Source organism: Dromiciops gliroides, chromosome 1, assembly GCF_019393635.1.
Source record: "Dromiciops gliroides isolate mDroGli1 chromosome 1, mDroGli1.pri, whole genome shotgun sequence".
NCBI classification, from domain to species: Eukaryota; Metazoa; Chordata; class Mammalia; order Microbiotheria; family Microbiotheriidae; genus Dromiciops; species Dromiciops gliroides.
The window spans coordinates 6,299,874-6,315,542 of record NC_057861.1 but is presented as its reverse complement, the minus strand read 5'-3'; the positions used below and the strand labels follow the sequence as shown (position 1 = coordinate 6,315,542).

The 15,669-nt window shown below is 46.7% G+C and overlaps 1 protein-coding gene across 2 annotated transcripts in view; it reads right to left on the bottom strand.

The window, feature by feature from the left end:
- The window catches only part of DGCR2 (DiGeorge syndrome critical region gene 2), a 109,486-nt gene that overhangs the window by 73,474 nt on the left and 20,343 nt on the right, over nucleotides 1-15,669 (bottom strand). For both annotated transcript variants that reach the window (XM_043981136.1, XM_043981140.1), the window contains exon 2: nucleotides 3,208-3,330. In XM_043981136.1, the coding sequence (XP_043837071.1) occupies nucleotides 3,208-3,330 (123 nt within the window). The remainder of the gene's footprint in view (nucleotides 1-3,207; nucleotides 3,331-15,669) is intronic.

Genomic DNA, 15,669 nt, shown 5'->3' with positions numbered 1-15,669 from the left:
TCGGCTGACAGAGAAAGTGGAGAGTTTGTTGGCCGAGGTTTCAGGTTGTATGTCTTATTTTCCTGTATTCTTGTTTTTAAATTGTCTCTCATAAATAAACCCTCTGCTGTTAAACTGGAAGAGGGCTCCTAATCTCTTGCTTATCAATTTGGGAGAAGCGGTGTGGGATTTTATAAACAGCCCGTACCGAATTAAAAGCGGTCAGATAGCCAGTCAAAAGTCCAGATTAGGCCCAGTTAGTTAAAATATTTTTACATTTGAATCGCGACCCAGCTGGGACTTATGAACCAATGATAATTTTTCACAGTTATAAAATTTACAGATCAGGATAAATTCATTTTTTAGGTAACATGTATAATTAGTGTATTGCTTGCCTTCTCAGCGGGTAGAGGAAGGGGTGGGAAGGAAAGAATTTGGAGCACAACACTTAAAAAGAAAAGAATATTTAAACTAAATAAAAAATAGAAAAATATTTTAATTGCCTTAACAAAATCCATCTACCCGGACCATCCAAATAATTCAAAACAATATGGAGCCTGGTCACTGTTTAGGGGCCTCCCCGCTCCAGCATCTCAAGTGGCATCAGAGCAGACCTTTCAGCCAGGAAAGAAAAGGCAGGTTCGGATTGAGAACTTGAGGGAGTCTCTGAAATCATCTCCTCCCATACTGCATTTTACAAAGCATCTGGCACAGTACTCAGCATACAGGAGGTGATTCATTAATGCCTGCTAGATGCTTGGATGGATCGAGGACTAAATGACTATTTTGATGAGCTGCCACAGCCAAAACAATTTATCAACCAGCAGCCAGTCCTGAGCCTGGTGGGCTCCTACCCTGTGGTCTACAAGGCTGGGTCCACAACTGGGCCCGTCTGCAGAGCTCGTATGTGTTGTGCTTCCTGGGAGAGGCTCTGAGAGCCCAAGGGGAGTCCCAGGATGAGATGAGACCTGGGAAGACCCTTAACAGATCTGGTGAACACATTGTAACAATTGGAATGACGCCATCTGCTGGAGACTTCCTGTAGAAAAGCTCCCCATGAAGTGAAGGTCTTTGAGGGCAAGACCAGGAGTCTTTTCTTTGGCGTCAGGAAGTGACCTCTGCTTGTGGGAGGAAGAAGGGGGAGCCTGGTGCTCTGTCTCGCTTTTTTTTCCTGGGGACGCTGGTGGAGAAGGGAGTTAGAAATGCGCTCTCCCTTTAATAGATAGGAATCTAGGCCTTTTCTCTCTCTCTTTACCAAATTCTTATTCTCTTTAATAAATGCTTAAAAGTCTAACTCTTGCTAAAGCTTATAATTTATTGGTGACCACTCATTAGATATTTTAGATAGTTTAGCTAGAATTTGAGCTTTAACGACATCATGGAAAGATATCAGCTCTGTGACATAACCTAGAACAGAGGCAATACTACGGCCTGCCTTCTGCATGTCTTCCTGTACCATCTATCTCTTTCATCAGCCTTAAGCAATGGTACTTCCTGTGATGGCCTAATACCAGGGTACAACAACACATAACAACCTGAGAGATACCCCTACAAGTGGTCATCCAGGCTAAAGACAATGCCTGGAAGAGTCAGGGATGGAAAGCTCACTACCTTCTTTTTTTTTTTTTTTTAGTGAGGCAATTGGGGTTAAGTGACTTGCCCAGGGTCACACAGCTAGTAAGTGTTAAGTGTCTGAGGCCGGATTTGAACTCAGGTACTCCTGACTCCAGGGCCGGTGCTCTATCCACTGAGCCACCTAGCTGCCCCGGCTCACTACCTTCTTAAGAGAAGAATGGAGAGGAAGAGGAAGAGGAATACACTGAGGATGGTGGGAAGGAAAAGAAGTTTAGAGAAAATAATCTGGGGGCTGGAAGGAGGAGGAGCAGCTGACTCTCATCTGAACTGATCAAAGGAGGGAAGAACACACTCACATACAGAGTGGAGCACAGAAATACATTTCACTTCACAAGGAAATAGGAGTCAAGGGAGAGGAGGGAGAAGGGGAATTAAAGAGAGAACAGATTAAGAGAGAGACAGAAGAAAAAAAGGGGAAAAGAGAAGCAGCTAGGGGGCGCCATAGTGCACACGGTGCCAGGTCGGGGGTCAGGAAGACTCATTTTCATGAGTTCAAAACCAGCCTCAGAAACTTCCTAGCTGGGTGACCCTGGGCAAGTCACTTAACCCTGTTCGCCTCAGTTTCCTCATCTGTAAAATGAACTGGAGAAGGAAATGGCAAAGAAATGCCAAGAAAATCCCAGATGGGGTCACAAAGAGTCGAACACTACTGAAATAATTGAATGACAACAAGATTAAGAGAGATATTATTCCTAGACAAAACAAATTCTAAGAATATATAAAAATATTTATAGCAGAAATTTGGGGGTGGCAAAGAATGGGAATATGAAGGAACCATAAATTGGACAAAGAATGAAGAAATTATGATATATAAATGTAATAGAATACTACTGTGCTGTAAGAAATGATGAAGAAGATGGTTTCAGAGAAACATGGAAAGATTTGTGTAAACTGATACAGAGGGACAGGAACAGCATCAGGAGAACATTTATTCTGACATCAATATGGTAAAGGCAAACAACTCTGAAAGAATGAGGAACTTGAATCAGTGTAATGAGTCATGAGCAACCACAACACCGGAGGACTAACGATGAAAGAGGCCACCCACTTGCTGATAAGGGAAGAACTCAAGAGTGAGGAATGAGACAATGAGTAAATTAATTTTTATTGACGACTTGTTTATAACAGGATTTGTTTTCCTTTAGTTCTCAAGTAGGAGCAAAGAGGGAAGAGCTGGGGCAAGAATTAATAGCTTATAGTTAATAACAAGCATACTTTGCAGATTATGAAAACAAAGCTGCATTGAAAATCCCCCCCCAAAAAGAGCAGATCTTTGCTGACTGAAAACAAAATAACAAAAAAAAAGGAAAAAAAGAAAGAAGGTGAGCTCACTATCCACCAGGCAGCCCATTCCAGGTCAGAAAAGAACACAATAAATAAGTTACGGACATTAAAAGTGTGGTTGAAAGTGTGTAACTACGTCTGATGTTGTGGTTTTGCTGAGGTGTCTCCATTCTGTTGTTGGTTACTTGGTATCTGAGAGTATTATTAAATCTGAAATCCAGGCCATGGCTGGCTGGGACTTTGGTAGGACCGCAGCCCACATTTCTAAAGCACCAACAACAATGTTTCTCCGGTGTTGTCCTCACTCACCTGGACAGCCAACCTCGTCACTCTCATCTTCGCAGGCCCCCCTGCCGTCACATTGCCAGGAGAGGGGGATGCACTGGATGGCGCCACTGCGACAAGCAAACTGGCCCGGATTGCACCGCAATTCTACAAAACACAAGAATATTGCAAAATAATTCAGGAGGTGGAGATCAGCTGATGGGTGCATACAAAGCCAGCTGTCTCGGTAACTGACTACTCCAGAACAGAACATGATGGGACAGATTCAGTCTAGCTAAATTCAATGCGGTCCGTTCAATTCAAAACCATTTATGCTGGGGATAGAAAGGCAGAAAAGGGAGGTGGTCCTGAAGCCCACTTTCTCCTGGGGAGCTCACCAGGGCCACACATCAGCAGGTATCAGGGGATGCACTCTTGAGGAGGGAAAAGTCTCAATAGGACGTGGCTCCTGAGCTTTGCCTCAAGGAAAAGAAGCCTTCTGGGATGTGGGGTTCAAGATGGAGGGTACCCTAAGGATTCGGATGGTCTGAGCAGATGCAGGAATACAGGAGGAGGAGACAGAGCTCTGGGGAAAGTAACACAATTTGGGCAGACCTGAAAAACCTGTGAAGGGGAGGAAAGCACCTGTTGGTCCTTTCCCATGGGGAGTCAAGTATTTCTTTTTAGGTGATTGGCTGATAATAGAAAGACCTCTCTTGGCCCTTTCCTCTATTCTATTTCCTTCCTACTTCTCCTCTAAAGGTGGATGAATCATGTCCTGGCTCCTAGAACTCCAAAAGGACATAAATCAATTAACATAATTATAAAGAAAAACAAAATGAAAGGCTTTAGTACAAATACAAAGTTGATTAGATTGAAAAGAAGTATCATTCAGAACCAAAATAGTCTTCCATTGGAGTGTTCTTTCAATACCTCCCTGTGATCTGGAGATAAGCTTTGGGTCTCTAAGGGTTAGCCATCGGAACATAATCTCCGAGTGAGAAAGGCTGAAGACAGGATAACTCTATCCAAGAACCAGCCTCATCTAAGAGACACTCAGCAAAAAAGGCTGGTGAATTTGGAACTCTGCCCAAAGGGCTATAGAACTGTGCATACCCTTTGATCCAGCAACACCACTGCTAGGTTTATATCCTAAAGACATTCCCCAAAAGAGAAAAAGACCTATTTCTAGCAGCTCTTTTTGTGGTGGCTGAGAATTGGAAATCAAAATGCCCATCCATTGGGGAATGGCTAACAAGCTGTGGTATACGATGGTGATGGAATATTATTGTGCTCTAAGAAATGACAAGCAGGATGACTTCAGAAAGGCCTGGAAAGACTTGTATGAACTGATGTATGATGAAGTGAGTAGAACCAGGAGAATTTTGTGCACAGGGACAGCAATACTGTTTGGTGAAGAACTGTGAATGACAACTATTCTCAATAATACGATGATCCAAGACAATCCCAAAGGACTATTAATGAAACATACCATCCACCTCCAAAGAAAGAACTGATATTGATGGAACATAGACTGAAGCAGGCTATATCACTTTCTTTCATTTTCTTTCTTTTATTCAAACTTTCTTATACAAAATGACTAATATGGGAATGTTTCACATGATCATATATGTATAACCCATATCTGATTGCTTATCGCCTCAGGGAAGGGGAAGGAGGGAAGGAGGGACAAAAATTTGAACCCAAAACCATAAATAGAGATGTTTATTACTTAAAAAAAAATTTTTTTAAGCTAGTGACATGAGGGGGCAGCTAGGTGGTGCAGTGGATAAAGCACCAACCTGGATTCAGGAGGACCTGAGTTCAAATCCGGCCTCAGACATTGACACTTACTAGCTGTGTGACCTTGGGCAAGTCACTTAACCCCCATTGCACTGAAAAGCTGGCGAATTGGGGGCAGCAAGGTGGCACAGTGGATCAAGCACGGGTCCTAGATTCAGGAGGACCTGAGTCCTAAAGGAAAATCAAAGCCCCACATCTCGTCCAACAAGGTATTTTGCTCCCAGTGCATCTTGGTGCTGTTGGGCTCTAAAGCTCCACAGGAACAGGGACTTCTCTTATCCAAACTTTGTATCATTCACTTAGTGGCAGCCACCGTGCTCTGGGCATGGGAGGCAGGCCTCTAATAAATGTTTGTTGCATGAATATGTGCAGTGCAAAGACACTTATTTCAGACCTGAAGTTACTAAGGCAATAAATCTGAATGGAGGCAGGCACACAGTGGGGAAGGATATGTGCCCAGGTCTTCCAAACATATGAACTCAGACGAGTCAAAAGTACTCTGGGCTTCCTATCTTTGATTCAATGATTTAAACAAAAACCCTACCATTGGATGCATGGCATAGAGTCCAAAGGAAATGAGGCCTACACATTGATGACATGTTTAAAATTAAACAATCATATATACTAAGCAGCACTCAGATATGAAAGGAAGGCATGGCTTTCAAAGCCAATGCACAGACTCAAGGTACACATGGGGCTCTCCAATTTAAAAAGAGAGAGAAAGCACCAAGGGGAAATCTAATTCCATGTCCTCCCCTCACCAACAGAAGGGACTCTACTCTGCTTGGAGTGGAAGGGACAGGACCTGGGAGAGGAGGAATCCCACCCTTCACCCTGACGAGTTCTGTGAGAAAGGAGAAGGCAGACACTGTCTGACATGCACCCCGGGTGTTGGGAGGGCACATTTCCAAGGGTTCACAGCAAGGACAGATGGGATCCCAGGAACTACCAGCCTAGAGGGGAAGTCAGCCCAGTGTGGAAGGGAAACCTCATAAGAATGAAATCTGAAGAAACAAAGAGAAAAGTCCAGTAAGGAAGCGAGAACTCCCCAAGCAGGCCAGATAGAAAAAAGGCCCCTGTGTGCAGAAGCTAGGAAGCAAGGGCAGGAAACGGGGATCTCAAAGCCCCAGAGACCCAGCCCAGCACAGAGAACATGGAGCCCCTGGGATCTCGAGCTCAGAACAAGCTGGGCAGGAAGAGAACAGATCACCCCAAACGGGAGGGTTGGCTGGGCTGGAAAAGAGGAAGAGGAAGGGAGAGGAGGAGCAGGGACAAAATTTTCTGTTGGCGTTTAAAGCCCCTCCCAACCTGGGCCCTTCCTAGCCTTCCATCCACGGCACAACCCAGGCCATAGCCACCTTCCTATTCCTCACACAGGTCACTCTACGTCTTGACCCCTCACCTTTGCCCTCGGTGTCCTCCATGTCAGGCACGCTCTCCTCCTTCACCTCTACCTCTCTCAGCTCCCCTCTTCCGCAGGAGATCTTTTCTGGCCGCCCCTCCCCACTGTGGCTTCCCTCCATTTATACCATATAAACTTCACACGTACAGAGTTCTCTGCATGGAGTCTCCCCTATTCCGACGGGAGGTGCTTTAGAGCAGGACTCATGATTTCCCCTGTGCCTGGCACATAGTGCTTAATAAATGCCTGTTGACTGACTGACTGACTGACTGACTGACTGACTGACTGACTGACTGACTGACTGACTGACTTGGGGAAATAAAGGGCTCTCCCTCATCAGGAGTCTTTAGATAGAGGCTGGAGGCCCACTTGTTGGGCATGTGGCCATGGAGATGCTTTTCAAGGATGGCTTAGCCTGCATAGACTCTGACAAGCCTTCTACTCTGACCTGGCTTCTGAAATTCTATGCTTCTGTGGCCCTAAGAATACATAAATCACATAAAAGAAACACTATTTCAAATGCTGTATGGGAGACAGAAAATGGTCAAAGGCAACAAGAGGACCATCTGAAGATAAGAGATGCCAAGATTACTCAAAGGATTTCTGTGAGTTCAGCAGCAGCATCGGCCACTGCAGGCTTGGGAATCCCCACCAAGGCAGACTCTAATCCCTCTACGACGGGCAAGCGATTTCTTCAGTTTCACACGGCTAGTCCATGCCTGAAGCTAGATGTGAAAGAAAATCTTCTGGACTGCACTCCTAGCACTCTACCCACTCTGCCATACTGTCTCTGAGGCCAAAATGAGTAACTCATAGATATAAAATAGAACGAGCAGACAACCCAAGGAAAGTTTAGACATGACAAAGGTCCTCAGAGCAAGTAGTTCTCAAAGGAAGAAATCCAAGCTATGACTAATGATTAGAAAAACGCACACTGAAGCAACTCACAGGTCAAACATCACACCTGCCAGTTTGGCAATGCTGACAGAAAAGGAAAATGATGAGTTGAAGGGGCTGCAGGAAACAGGCAGACTGAACCCTGGTGATGGGCCAGCCGTTCCGGAAAGTGACTTGGAGCCGCACCCAGAAGTCATCAGACTGGATACCTTCTGACCCAGTGATGCCACTCTTAGGACTAAGCCCCAAAGAAGGGAGAAAAGACCCCATGGGAACCAAAAGATTTAGAACAACTCTTCTTGCTGCAGCAAAGAACAGGAAACTGAGGCACTGCCCATCAACTGAGGAATGGCTGAACGGATTATGAGATATGCATGTGAAGGAATATTATTATCATGCACTGGCACATAGTAGGCTCTTATGTTTTTTGACTGTTCCAGAGAAACCTGGGAAGACTTGCATAAACTGACAAAGAGTGAAATGAGCTGAAGCAGGAGAACAATTTGTAAACAACTACATTTCTGAAAGACTTCACACAATGACCACCCGTGTCTCCACCGGACCAATGACAAAGCAAGCCACCCATGTCCTGAGAAATAAGACTTAAGCTGAAGAATGGGACATATTTTCAGATGTGGCAAGTGTACAAATCTGTTTGACTGTATTTATTACAATAACTTGGGTGCTTCTTGTGGTGGGGGGGGGGTAGACCTGGGAGCAGAGCAAGGTTGCAGAAAAAACTTATATTTTAAAAAGTATTAGGAAAAACCCCAACCAGATTCTCAGAGGTCATACAGGGGATCCCAGATGCAGAACAGGGAGGAACTTTAGAGGTCACCTAGCACAACTTCCTTTATTTTACAAATGAGGAAACTGAGGCCCAGAGAAGTCACATAACTTGTCCAAAAACACACTGTAGCAAGTGGTGGAGGTGGGAGTTGAGTTAAATTTCTCTTACCTGAGCATCGATTCCTTCACGAACGGGATACTTTAAGTGGTTTTTAAAAGAACCATTTAAAAATAAAATCCCACCTTAAAACCATGCTCTGAAAACAAGCCCCAAACACCTGAACTTCCAAAAGCACTCACACAGACTTGGCGCTCATCAGCTGTAGCCCCAAGCTGCCTGGGTCACTCCCACCTGACGCCTTACACAGGAATAGCCCCTTCCCCACTCAATCCACTCGAGGTTCATGACGTTACCATCCCAACAAAAGGTCAGCTGACCACCACCTCACCACCATCTTCAGACTCCAAATGCCACTCTGAGCAGACTTGAACTTGTGTCAAATACACCTCAGTGGACAGTTGGTGACAACCTGGAAGTTTTGTACACAAACATAAAAGCCAACAGGGGTGGACTCTGAGGCCACCCTTCCTTCCTACCCTACCCAGAGCTGACAGAAAGATGGGCTCATCTTTGCTTCAGGGTCAGCAGAATTCTTTTTGAAGCCAGAGTCTGGGGAGGACTTAGCACCACCTTCATATAACTAAGTCACGCCATGGAGTTTATAGGCTTTAGACCTGGATGTGGCCTTATAGATCATCAAATCCAATCAGATCATTTCACCCATGAGGAAACAAAGGGCCAGAAAAGCCGAGTGATCTCCCTCAAGGTCATAGAGCTAAAAACAATACTTGGCATTTTAAGTGTCTTAAGGCTGGCGTGTTTTCCATATATTACCTCATTTGATCCTCACGGTTCTGAGAAAGGTACCATGTGTACCAGTGTCCTCACTTTACAAATGAGGAAACTGAGGCTTGGAGACCAGAGTTGGAACTTGCATGCTCTGATGCCAATACAGGGCTCTGCGGCCTAACCCCGAGGATGTCTGAAGTTGTGATAATGAGTCTCCTGTGCTTAGTTATCATAATCAAAAGTTTTCCATCTTCAGAGGATGAAAGAGAGAGAGAAAAGAGAATTAGGCTGCCACAAGGTAGTGTCCTTGAGCACGAGGAAGACAAAACAAGACAAAACCAAGGAAATAATTAAATCACTACCTTTGGAAAAAGAGCCCTTGACTGATAAAAGCAGCTCACGTTTATCAGCGCCCACTACGTGCCGGTCACTGTGCTAATCATTTTACAATCCTAATTGAGTCTCATAACAATCTTGCAAGGTGGGTGCCATTTCTATCCCCACTTTACAGTTGAGGAAACTGAGGCAAACAGAGGTAGGTCACAGAGCTAATAAGTGCTGAGTCCAGATCTGAGCTCAGGGCTTCCTGACTCTAGGTCCAATGAGCTAACCACTGGACCACCAGCTGCCTTATGATGGCATCTACCCAGTGACACAGGTGAGGCATGTGCACCTGCTCAACACAAGAAGCTGCATGTTTCAAGGTTCCTCACCAGCATTAATCACTCTCTCCACTGGATTATTCAGCACTTCCCATTCATTTGCTCCCGTGCCAGGCTTCCGTCCAAGGCCCAGGCAGGAATCACAGACTATAGCATGGGTCTACGTCTGCCTTCCAAACAACAAAAATGACAATTCCCTCAAGTCCCCGAAAGGCCATGTTGTCTATATTCTCTGCTAGAGCAAAGATAAAGTAGATAAAAGTGCTCCTTTTCCCACGGGGATCACACCAGCATGAACACTGACGAGTCCCCGGACAGACTTGGTCTAAATGCCTCCGTCTGCCCCTAGGGACAGAGAGACCGCTCCCACAACAGTCACATGTTAGGAAAGCGTTAGATCCTATCAAACATGACTTTCCGCTGTTCCCATTTTCCTCAGCCAGGGTCGGGCTTGCTTTGTAGGAGGTTGGACTTTGCCCTCCGTTTCCTGAAATGGCCTACTCCACTTCCTTTCTTCTTCCTCTGTGGGGCCTGAGGAGGTGGGCAGTTCCGGGCATTTCGGCCCTTCAAGGATCTCCAGTGTAGGTGGTGTCCTCACTGCCTCCTTCCTTTGCATCACCAGCACTTAGGACGGTGTGGCACACGCCCGGCCCTTCCTAAAGGTTTGCTGACTTGACTTGACTTTTCTAGATCCAAGTATGAACTAAGGGACCTCACCCTGATTCATAGTACACAGGTTTTAAAAATATTTACCCAACGCTCCAATTTTAGGAGGGGTTTTTGTCAAGCAATGGATTTATCCCTCAGGATATCACTTGCACACAAAGCCAGAGATGCTCAAGGAGGGGCCTGCTTATTCTTCCCCCAGTGGCACTTCCCTGCACTCTTTGTACCAGAACAAAAAACCAGCAAAACAGCATCTGCACCCACTAGAACCGTGTAAGGGGAGAGAAGAGCCAATCAGAAGGACGCGAGGGGGCGCCCCCTCCCCTGAAGGCCCTACAGGGTTGGAGAATCACTCTGCTAAATGTGTCTGTTAAGGACAGAGGCCTTTGTGTGCCTTCCATTCAGCTGAACTGGTTTGGCTCTGGTTTTCTCCCTCTTACTCATCCTGTGTGATCAGGGATGGCTTTCTGGAAGGGAAAGGGAGAGGAACACCTCTGGGAAAAAGAGGCAGTGTCAAAACACAAGAGATGAAGACAAAGGTGGGGTTTTAAGCACCCTATCCTCTTCCCCCACATCATCACACAATTTTGCCAAGAACCTTCCTTTTACTGGACTGTTTGTCATCAATCTGTTTACTATTCCAATGACGCTAACCCCGTCTGTGGCTCCTTACTTCCCTTTCTTGCCCCAAGGATTGTCTGTGAAACATGAAGCATGTCCAAACCACAACAGGGGTCCCATTTTTAACAAGTGTTCATAGGCCTAGTTATCAGCCCAACTCTCACAGAGCTGTGAGCTCAGTCAGTATCATTCTCCCATGTTCTACTGTTTTCATTTGTAAAAACCTACCTATTATACCCCAAATCTCTCTCCATGGGGCACTGCCACTACAGGCTTTCCCGGCAATCAGTCCTTCCCCACATCGATTTCAATGTCATCCCCTACATCTATCTCTACACAGGAAATGTCTAGAAGGCGCAGTTTTACATACAAACAAACGTGTTTAACTCGCTCTGGTGCCTGGGCCACTTGCAAGGTAAAACTCAGAAATCTGGGTTTCTCAAATTATTGATCGTGAAGGATTTCAGACACAGGCAAGTTCTTTTGCCCTCTGTTATCTGCAAGTAGAGCTCTTCGCAGGGGCTCTGTGTATGAGCACCTGCGTGCAGAGATCACTCCATTTCCCAGCAGTCTCCTTCCTTGGCATGCACTTCTTTCTCTTCACCTTGGGGTCTTAGAATAAGAACTCAGCTCCAGAAGCCCTTCTAGATGCAGCCTTTCCCCCAGCTGCCCTGGGTTCCCTAGGCATCTACTTAGGGCAGGCCTTCCTCACTGGAACGGAAGCTCCCTGGGTGCAGCAATCCCTTCACTTTTATCTGCGTATCCTCAGCCGCCAAACAGCAGCTTGATAAATGACTGTGAATAAATGCCGCTTGATTGCCTGAGAACTGACAGCCACCAGCTGGTCCAATATTTCTCCCAGTGGATGAGGCTTTTTTACACTTAGCAATTCTATAAGCAACCTCGTACAAAGGAAGTGCTTTCTGATATTACAGACGCGGCTTTTAAAAAATTATTCCGCTTAACAACAGCATCTGGATTTTGTTGGGAAAATGATCTTGTCTTGCCAACAAACTCCACCCATACAAAGGTGTCACTTGGTTGACCAGGCTTCAGGCTATCCAGAGCCAAAGCCTTCATACAAAGACTAAGGGACCAGCACTTATATCTGAAAGAAAATAGATCCTGGCGCTCCAGAAGGGATTTGGAAGATTGTTGCAAAATGCAGAAACAGCACTTGGTGGTGCAAATCCGAGGACAGGAAGGAGGAGCGGAAGGCCCAGATTGGTTGTGGTTTTCTTCCACAAACCCCTTAAGCAGGAAGGCCCTCAATGTGGAGAATGGGGGAGACTCTGGTCAAAAAATAGAGAAAGCCACAGAAAGCTTTGCTCCCGGGGCACAGCCTCATCCATACAGCCTCTCTCTCCCCCGTTTGTTGGGGGGGGGTGAAAATGTAGGCTCCCTACTTAAAATGGGGTTTGTGAGGGTTCCCAAGATCATCCACAGAGCTCATTCCTATTAAATGAAAAGTCTGCTTTTAAGCCAGGGAACCCTTTTCAAACTGAACCAATTGTGGAGACCCAAACAGAGAAGTCACTGGGCCTACTCCATCCACAGATTCTTGGCATTCTTACACAAACTGTGACCCCACTCTATCTCCTGTGGTGAGAAATTCCATATGCTCCTAAAAATGTCTCACTGAGTTCAGGATTCTGCCTGAGTTTTCATTTGCTGAAGAAATAAGGTGTGTTTGCTTTCATTTGAACAGACCAGGAAATAGAGGCCACCACTCTCTCTAACCTGCCGACGCCCACATGACCATGGCAGAAGATGCTGTGAAGGTCAGCCTTCAATTCCTCTGACTAAACCCTTTCCAGGAGTAAGAAACAACCATGAATTAGGAGCGCTTCATCCAAGTGACACGGATGGACTCCTTCCCATTAGTTTGCTTCACAGCCTCCAGGGGGAAGAGTGACCTGGGGCCCTTCCTACCCAGGCAGAAGGGTTCCAAGGAACTATGAGCACAGGTGGTACAGAGAAGCAATGTGCCACCAGATAACTCATGGGAGTCTGTGGAGTCTGCCCACCCAAATATAAAGGAGTGGCAGGTGTTTGACCCCCTCTCTCACCTCCCCCCATGGGATCCAGAGCTTCTCTAAAGTTCCAAAGTGTCTAGGAAGATGATGCTTCAAAAGGGAGGAAGGTGGTGCCCATCATCTGTGAGTTCAGTCCCCAGATAATTCCGCTCCACCTCACCCTCAGTTTTCCCATTTATAAAATGAGGATCTCTGTATATACATGAAAATACTGATCGTAAAACAAAGTGTATGGGATGCCCATTGACTGGGGAAGGGCTCAGCAAACCATGGTTCGTGAGTGTAAAGGAAAGTCACCTGTGCTGAGGCATGACAAGTGTGGAGAAAGAGGCACGCAAAGACTGGCATGACCTGATGACAGAATGTGACTTATGCAGAGCCAGGAAAGCGGCTTACAAAATGAGAACCCAAAGGAGGATACAAAGGCCCATCCCTCGAACCATGGCTTGCCTCCACAGATGATCCTCCCCCAGCTCCTCTGCAGAGGGGAAGGAACGGGGCAGGGCACAGGTGTGGGACAAGAATGGGCAGGGCGGTTTTTCCAATGGGCTGGTTAATAATGATAATCTTAATCAACATTGATATAGTGCTTTCTATGTGCCAAGCACTGTGCTAAGTGCTTTACAAATATCTCAGTGGATCCTCACACTAATCCTGAGAGTTAAGTGCTGTTATTAGCCCCATTTAAGGGGGGGGGGGGGAGGCTGGCAGGTGAGTGACTCACCCAGAGTCACACAGCTAAGAAGAGGCAGAGGCCATGTGGGACCTCAGGCCTTTCTGACTCCAGGTCTGCTGCTCTAACCACAGCACAGTCACCTAGTGGCCTAATTAGTTTTGCTAACTTTTCTTTTTCCTCTTCTTTAAAAAACAACTCTTTATGGGGCAGCTAGGGGGCGCAGTGGATAGAGCACCGGCCCTGGAGTCAGGAGTATCTGAGTTCAAATCCGGCCTCAGACACTTGACACTTACTAGCTGTGTGACCCTGGGCAAGTCACTTAACCCCCATCGCCTCACCAAAAAACAAATAAACAAACAAACAAACAAAAAACCAACTCTTTATTCTAAAGGACAGTGGTCTGGTAAGGTTCCTGAGGGCAACAGGGAATCTAGACTAGACAAAACAAAACATTCTCATTAGCGCGTGCTAAGAACTCAGAATGGGGGACTCTCCTGCTTTGCATTACACAAAACTCCCCACAGTCCTCTCTGAACAGGTAAAAGGACTCCAGAGCTGGGCTCACCTGCACAGAAGGCCCAAGCAAGCCCGCCCTCCCTCCCTAACAGAAAGCCTGAGCCCATGAGGACAGACACGAGCAGGGGCAAAGGAGGAAGAAGCCCCAGGAAGGAGGGGGAGTGAGCGGAGTCAGCCCTGGCCTGCCCACCGTCACGGCTGGGTCACTGCACACAAGCCCCCGGCAGGAGGGTCTGCTTTAACTAAAGCCAGCTAAGCTAATGCAGCTCCTATGGGCTGCATGCACAGCAAAGATCTCCATGTCAGACCGTGGCCAGCTAATCCCAGCAGTCATTCATTCAGTAAACATTTATTAAGCACCTACTATTTGCTAGGTACTGTGCCTCTCAGAGATGTAGGGCAAGAAGGGGCCTTGGATGCTATCTGATCCCATGGAGGTGACATGACTTGCCCAGGGTCACACACCCATGAAGTACCAGAGGGGGCATTCTTGACTCTGCACCCAGCACTTGGTCTGCCATACCAACCTACACGTGCCTGGCAGATTTCTTAGGACCAGAGACTTAGGCCTGGAAGGAGTCTAAGAAATCCTCTAACCCAGCCCCTCACTTTACAGAGGGGGAAACTAAGGCTCAGAAGATTCAAGTGACAGTCCAGGTCTCAAAGGGGGCCGAGTCAGACTAGACCTATGACCCCAGACTAGGCCTACAAACCCGTGACTCCATGTTCAGGGCCTCAGATCATGTGTCTCCTCTTTGAGCAAGGGAGGAAAGTGAGGCCCCATCAGGTAGGGGGAGGTGTAAGAGCAGTCTAGAACCCCCAGTGGGAAGCATGCCTAGGAACTTCCCTCTGAGCTAACAGCCCTGTCCTAAGCAGCCATGCCCAAGAGGCCAAGAGCAGAGAGGACACGCTCAGACCCACCCTGTGAGGAATAAATGGGCAAAGGGGCACCAGGTGCTGCAGAGCATCGTCATGGGGTGGGGCCCACGGGCAGGAGAACCTACTCACCTGACAGAAGTCTCGCCAGAACTAGTGGTGGACCTGTAATTTAAAATTTAAAAGAAACTTACAAAGCGGTTGCAGATTTCCTTGAGCAAAAGCCAAAGCAAACGGTTAGCTATGGAGAGCCTGAAACACGGCCAATGAGCGTGTGCAGAAATTGGGCCATCTCGGCTCACCCACACCAGTGCCTCCTCTTCCCCAGCCCCATGAGGAACGACAGAAACAGAGTGTTGGGGAATTGCTGAAGCTTCCAGTCACAGAAGGCTCGCTCTGGAAGGGCCCCAGTGGACATCACCTCATCAAGCACCCTCACTGACAGCAGAGCAAACAGAAGCCCTGTCTGGGGAAAGGAACTTGCCCAGGGCCCCACAAAGTTCACATCAGGCCCGGCACTGGGAGAGGTTGTGGATGTGATCTTGAAGTGGGGGATGGGTTTAATTGATCAAATTGATCGTGAAGTGTCCCAAAGAATTACAAGACTCAGTGACTCAGTTCACTAAGTTTTATTAGAATACTGTGATGACCCCAGGGAGAAGCACCCAAAGGTGTCTCCAATAGGGAGAGGGAAAATTGTTATATTTATAGTG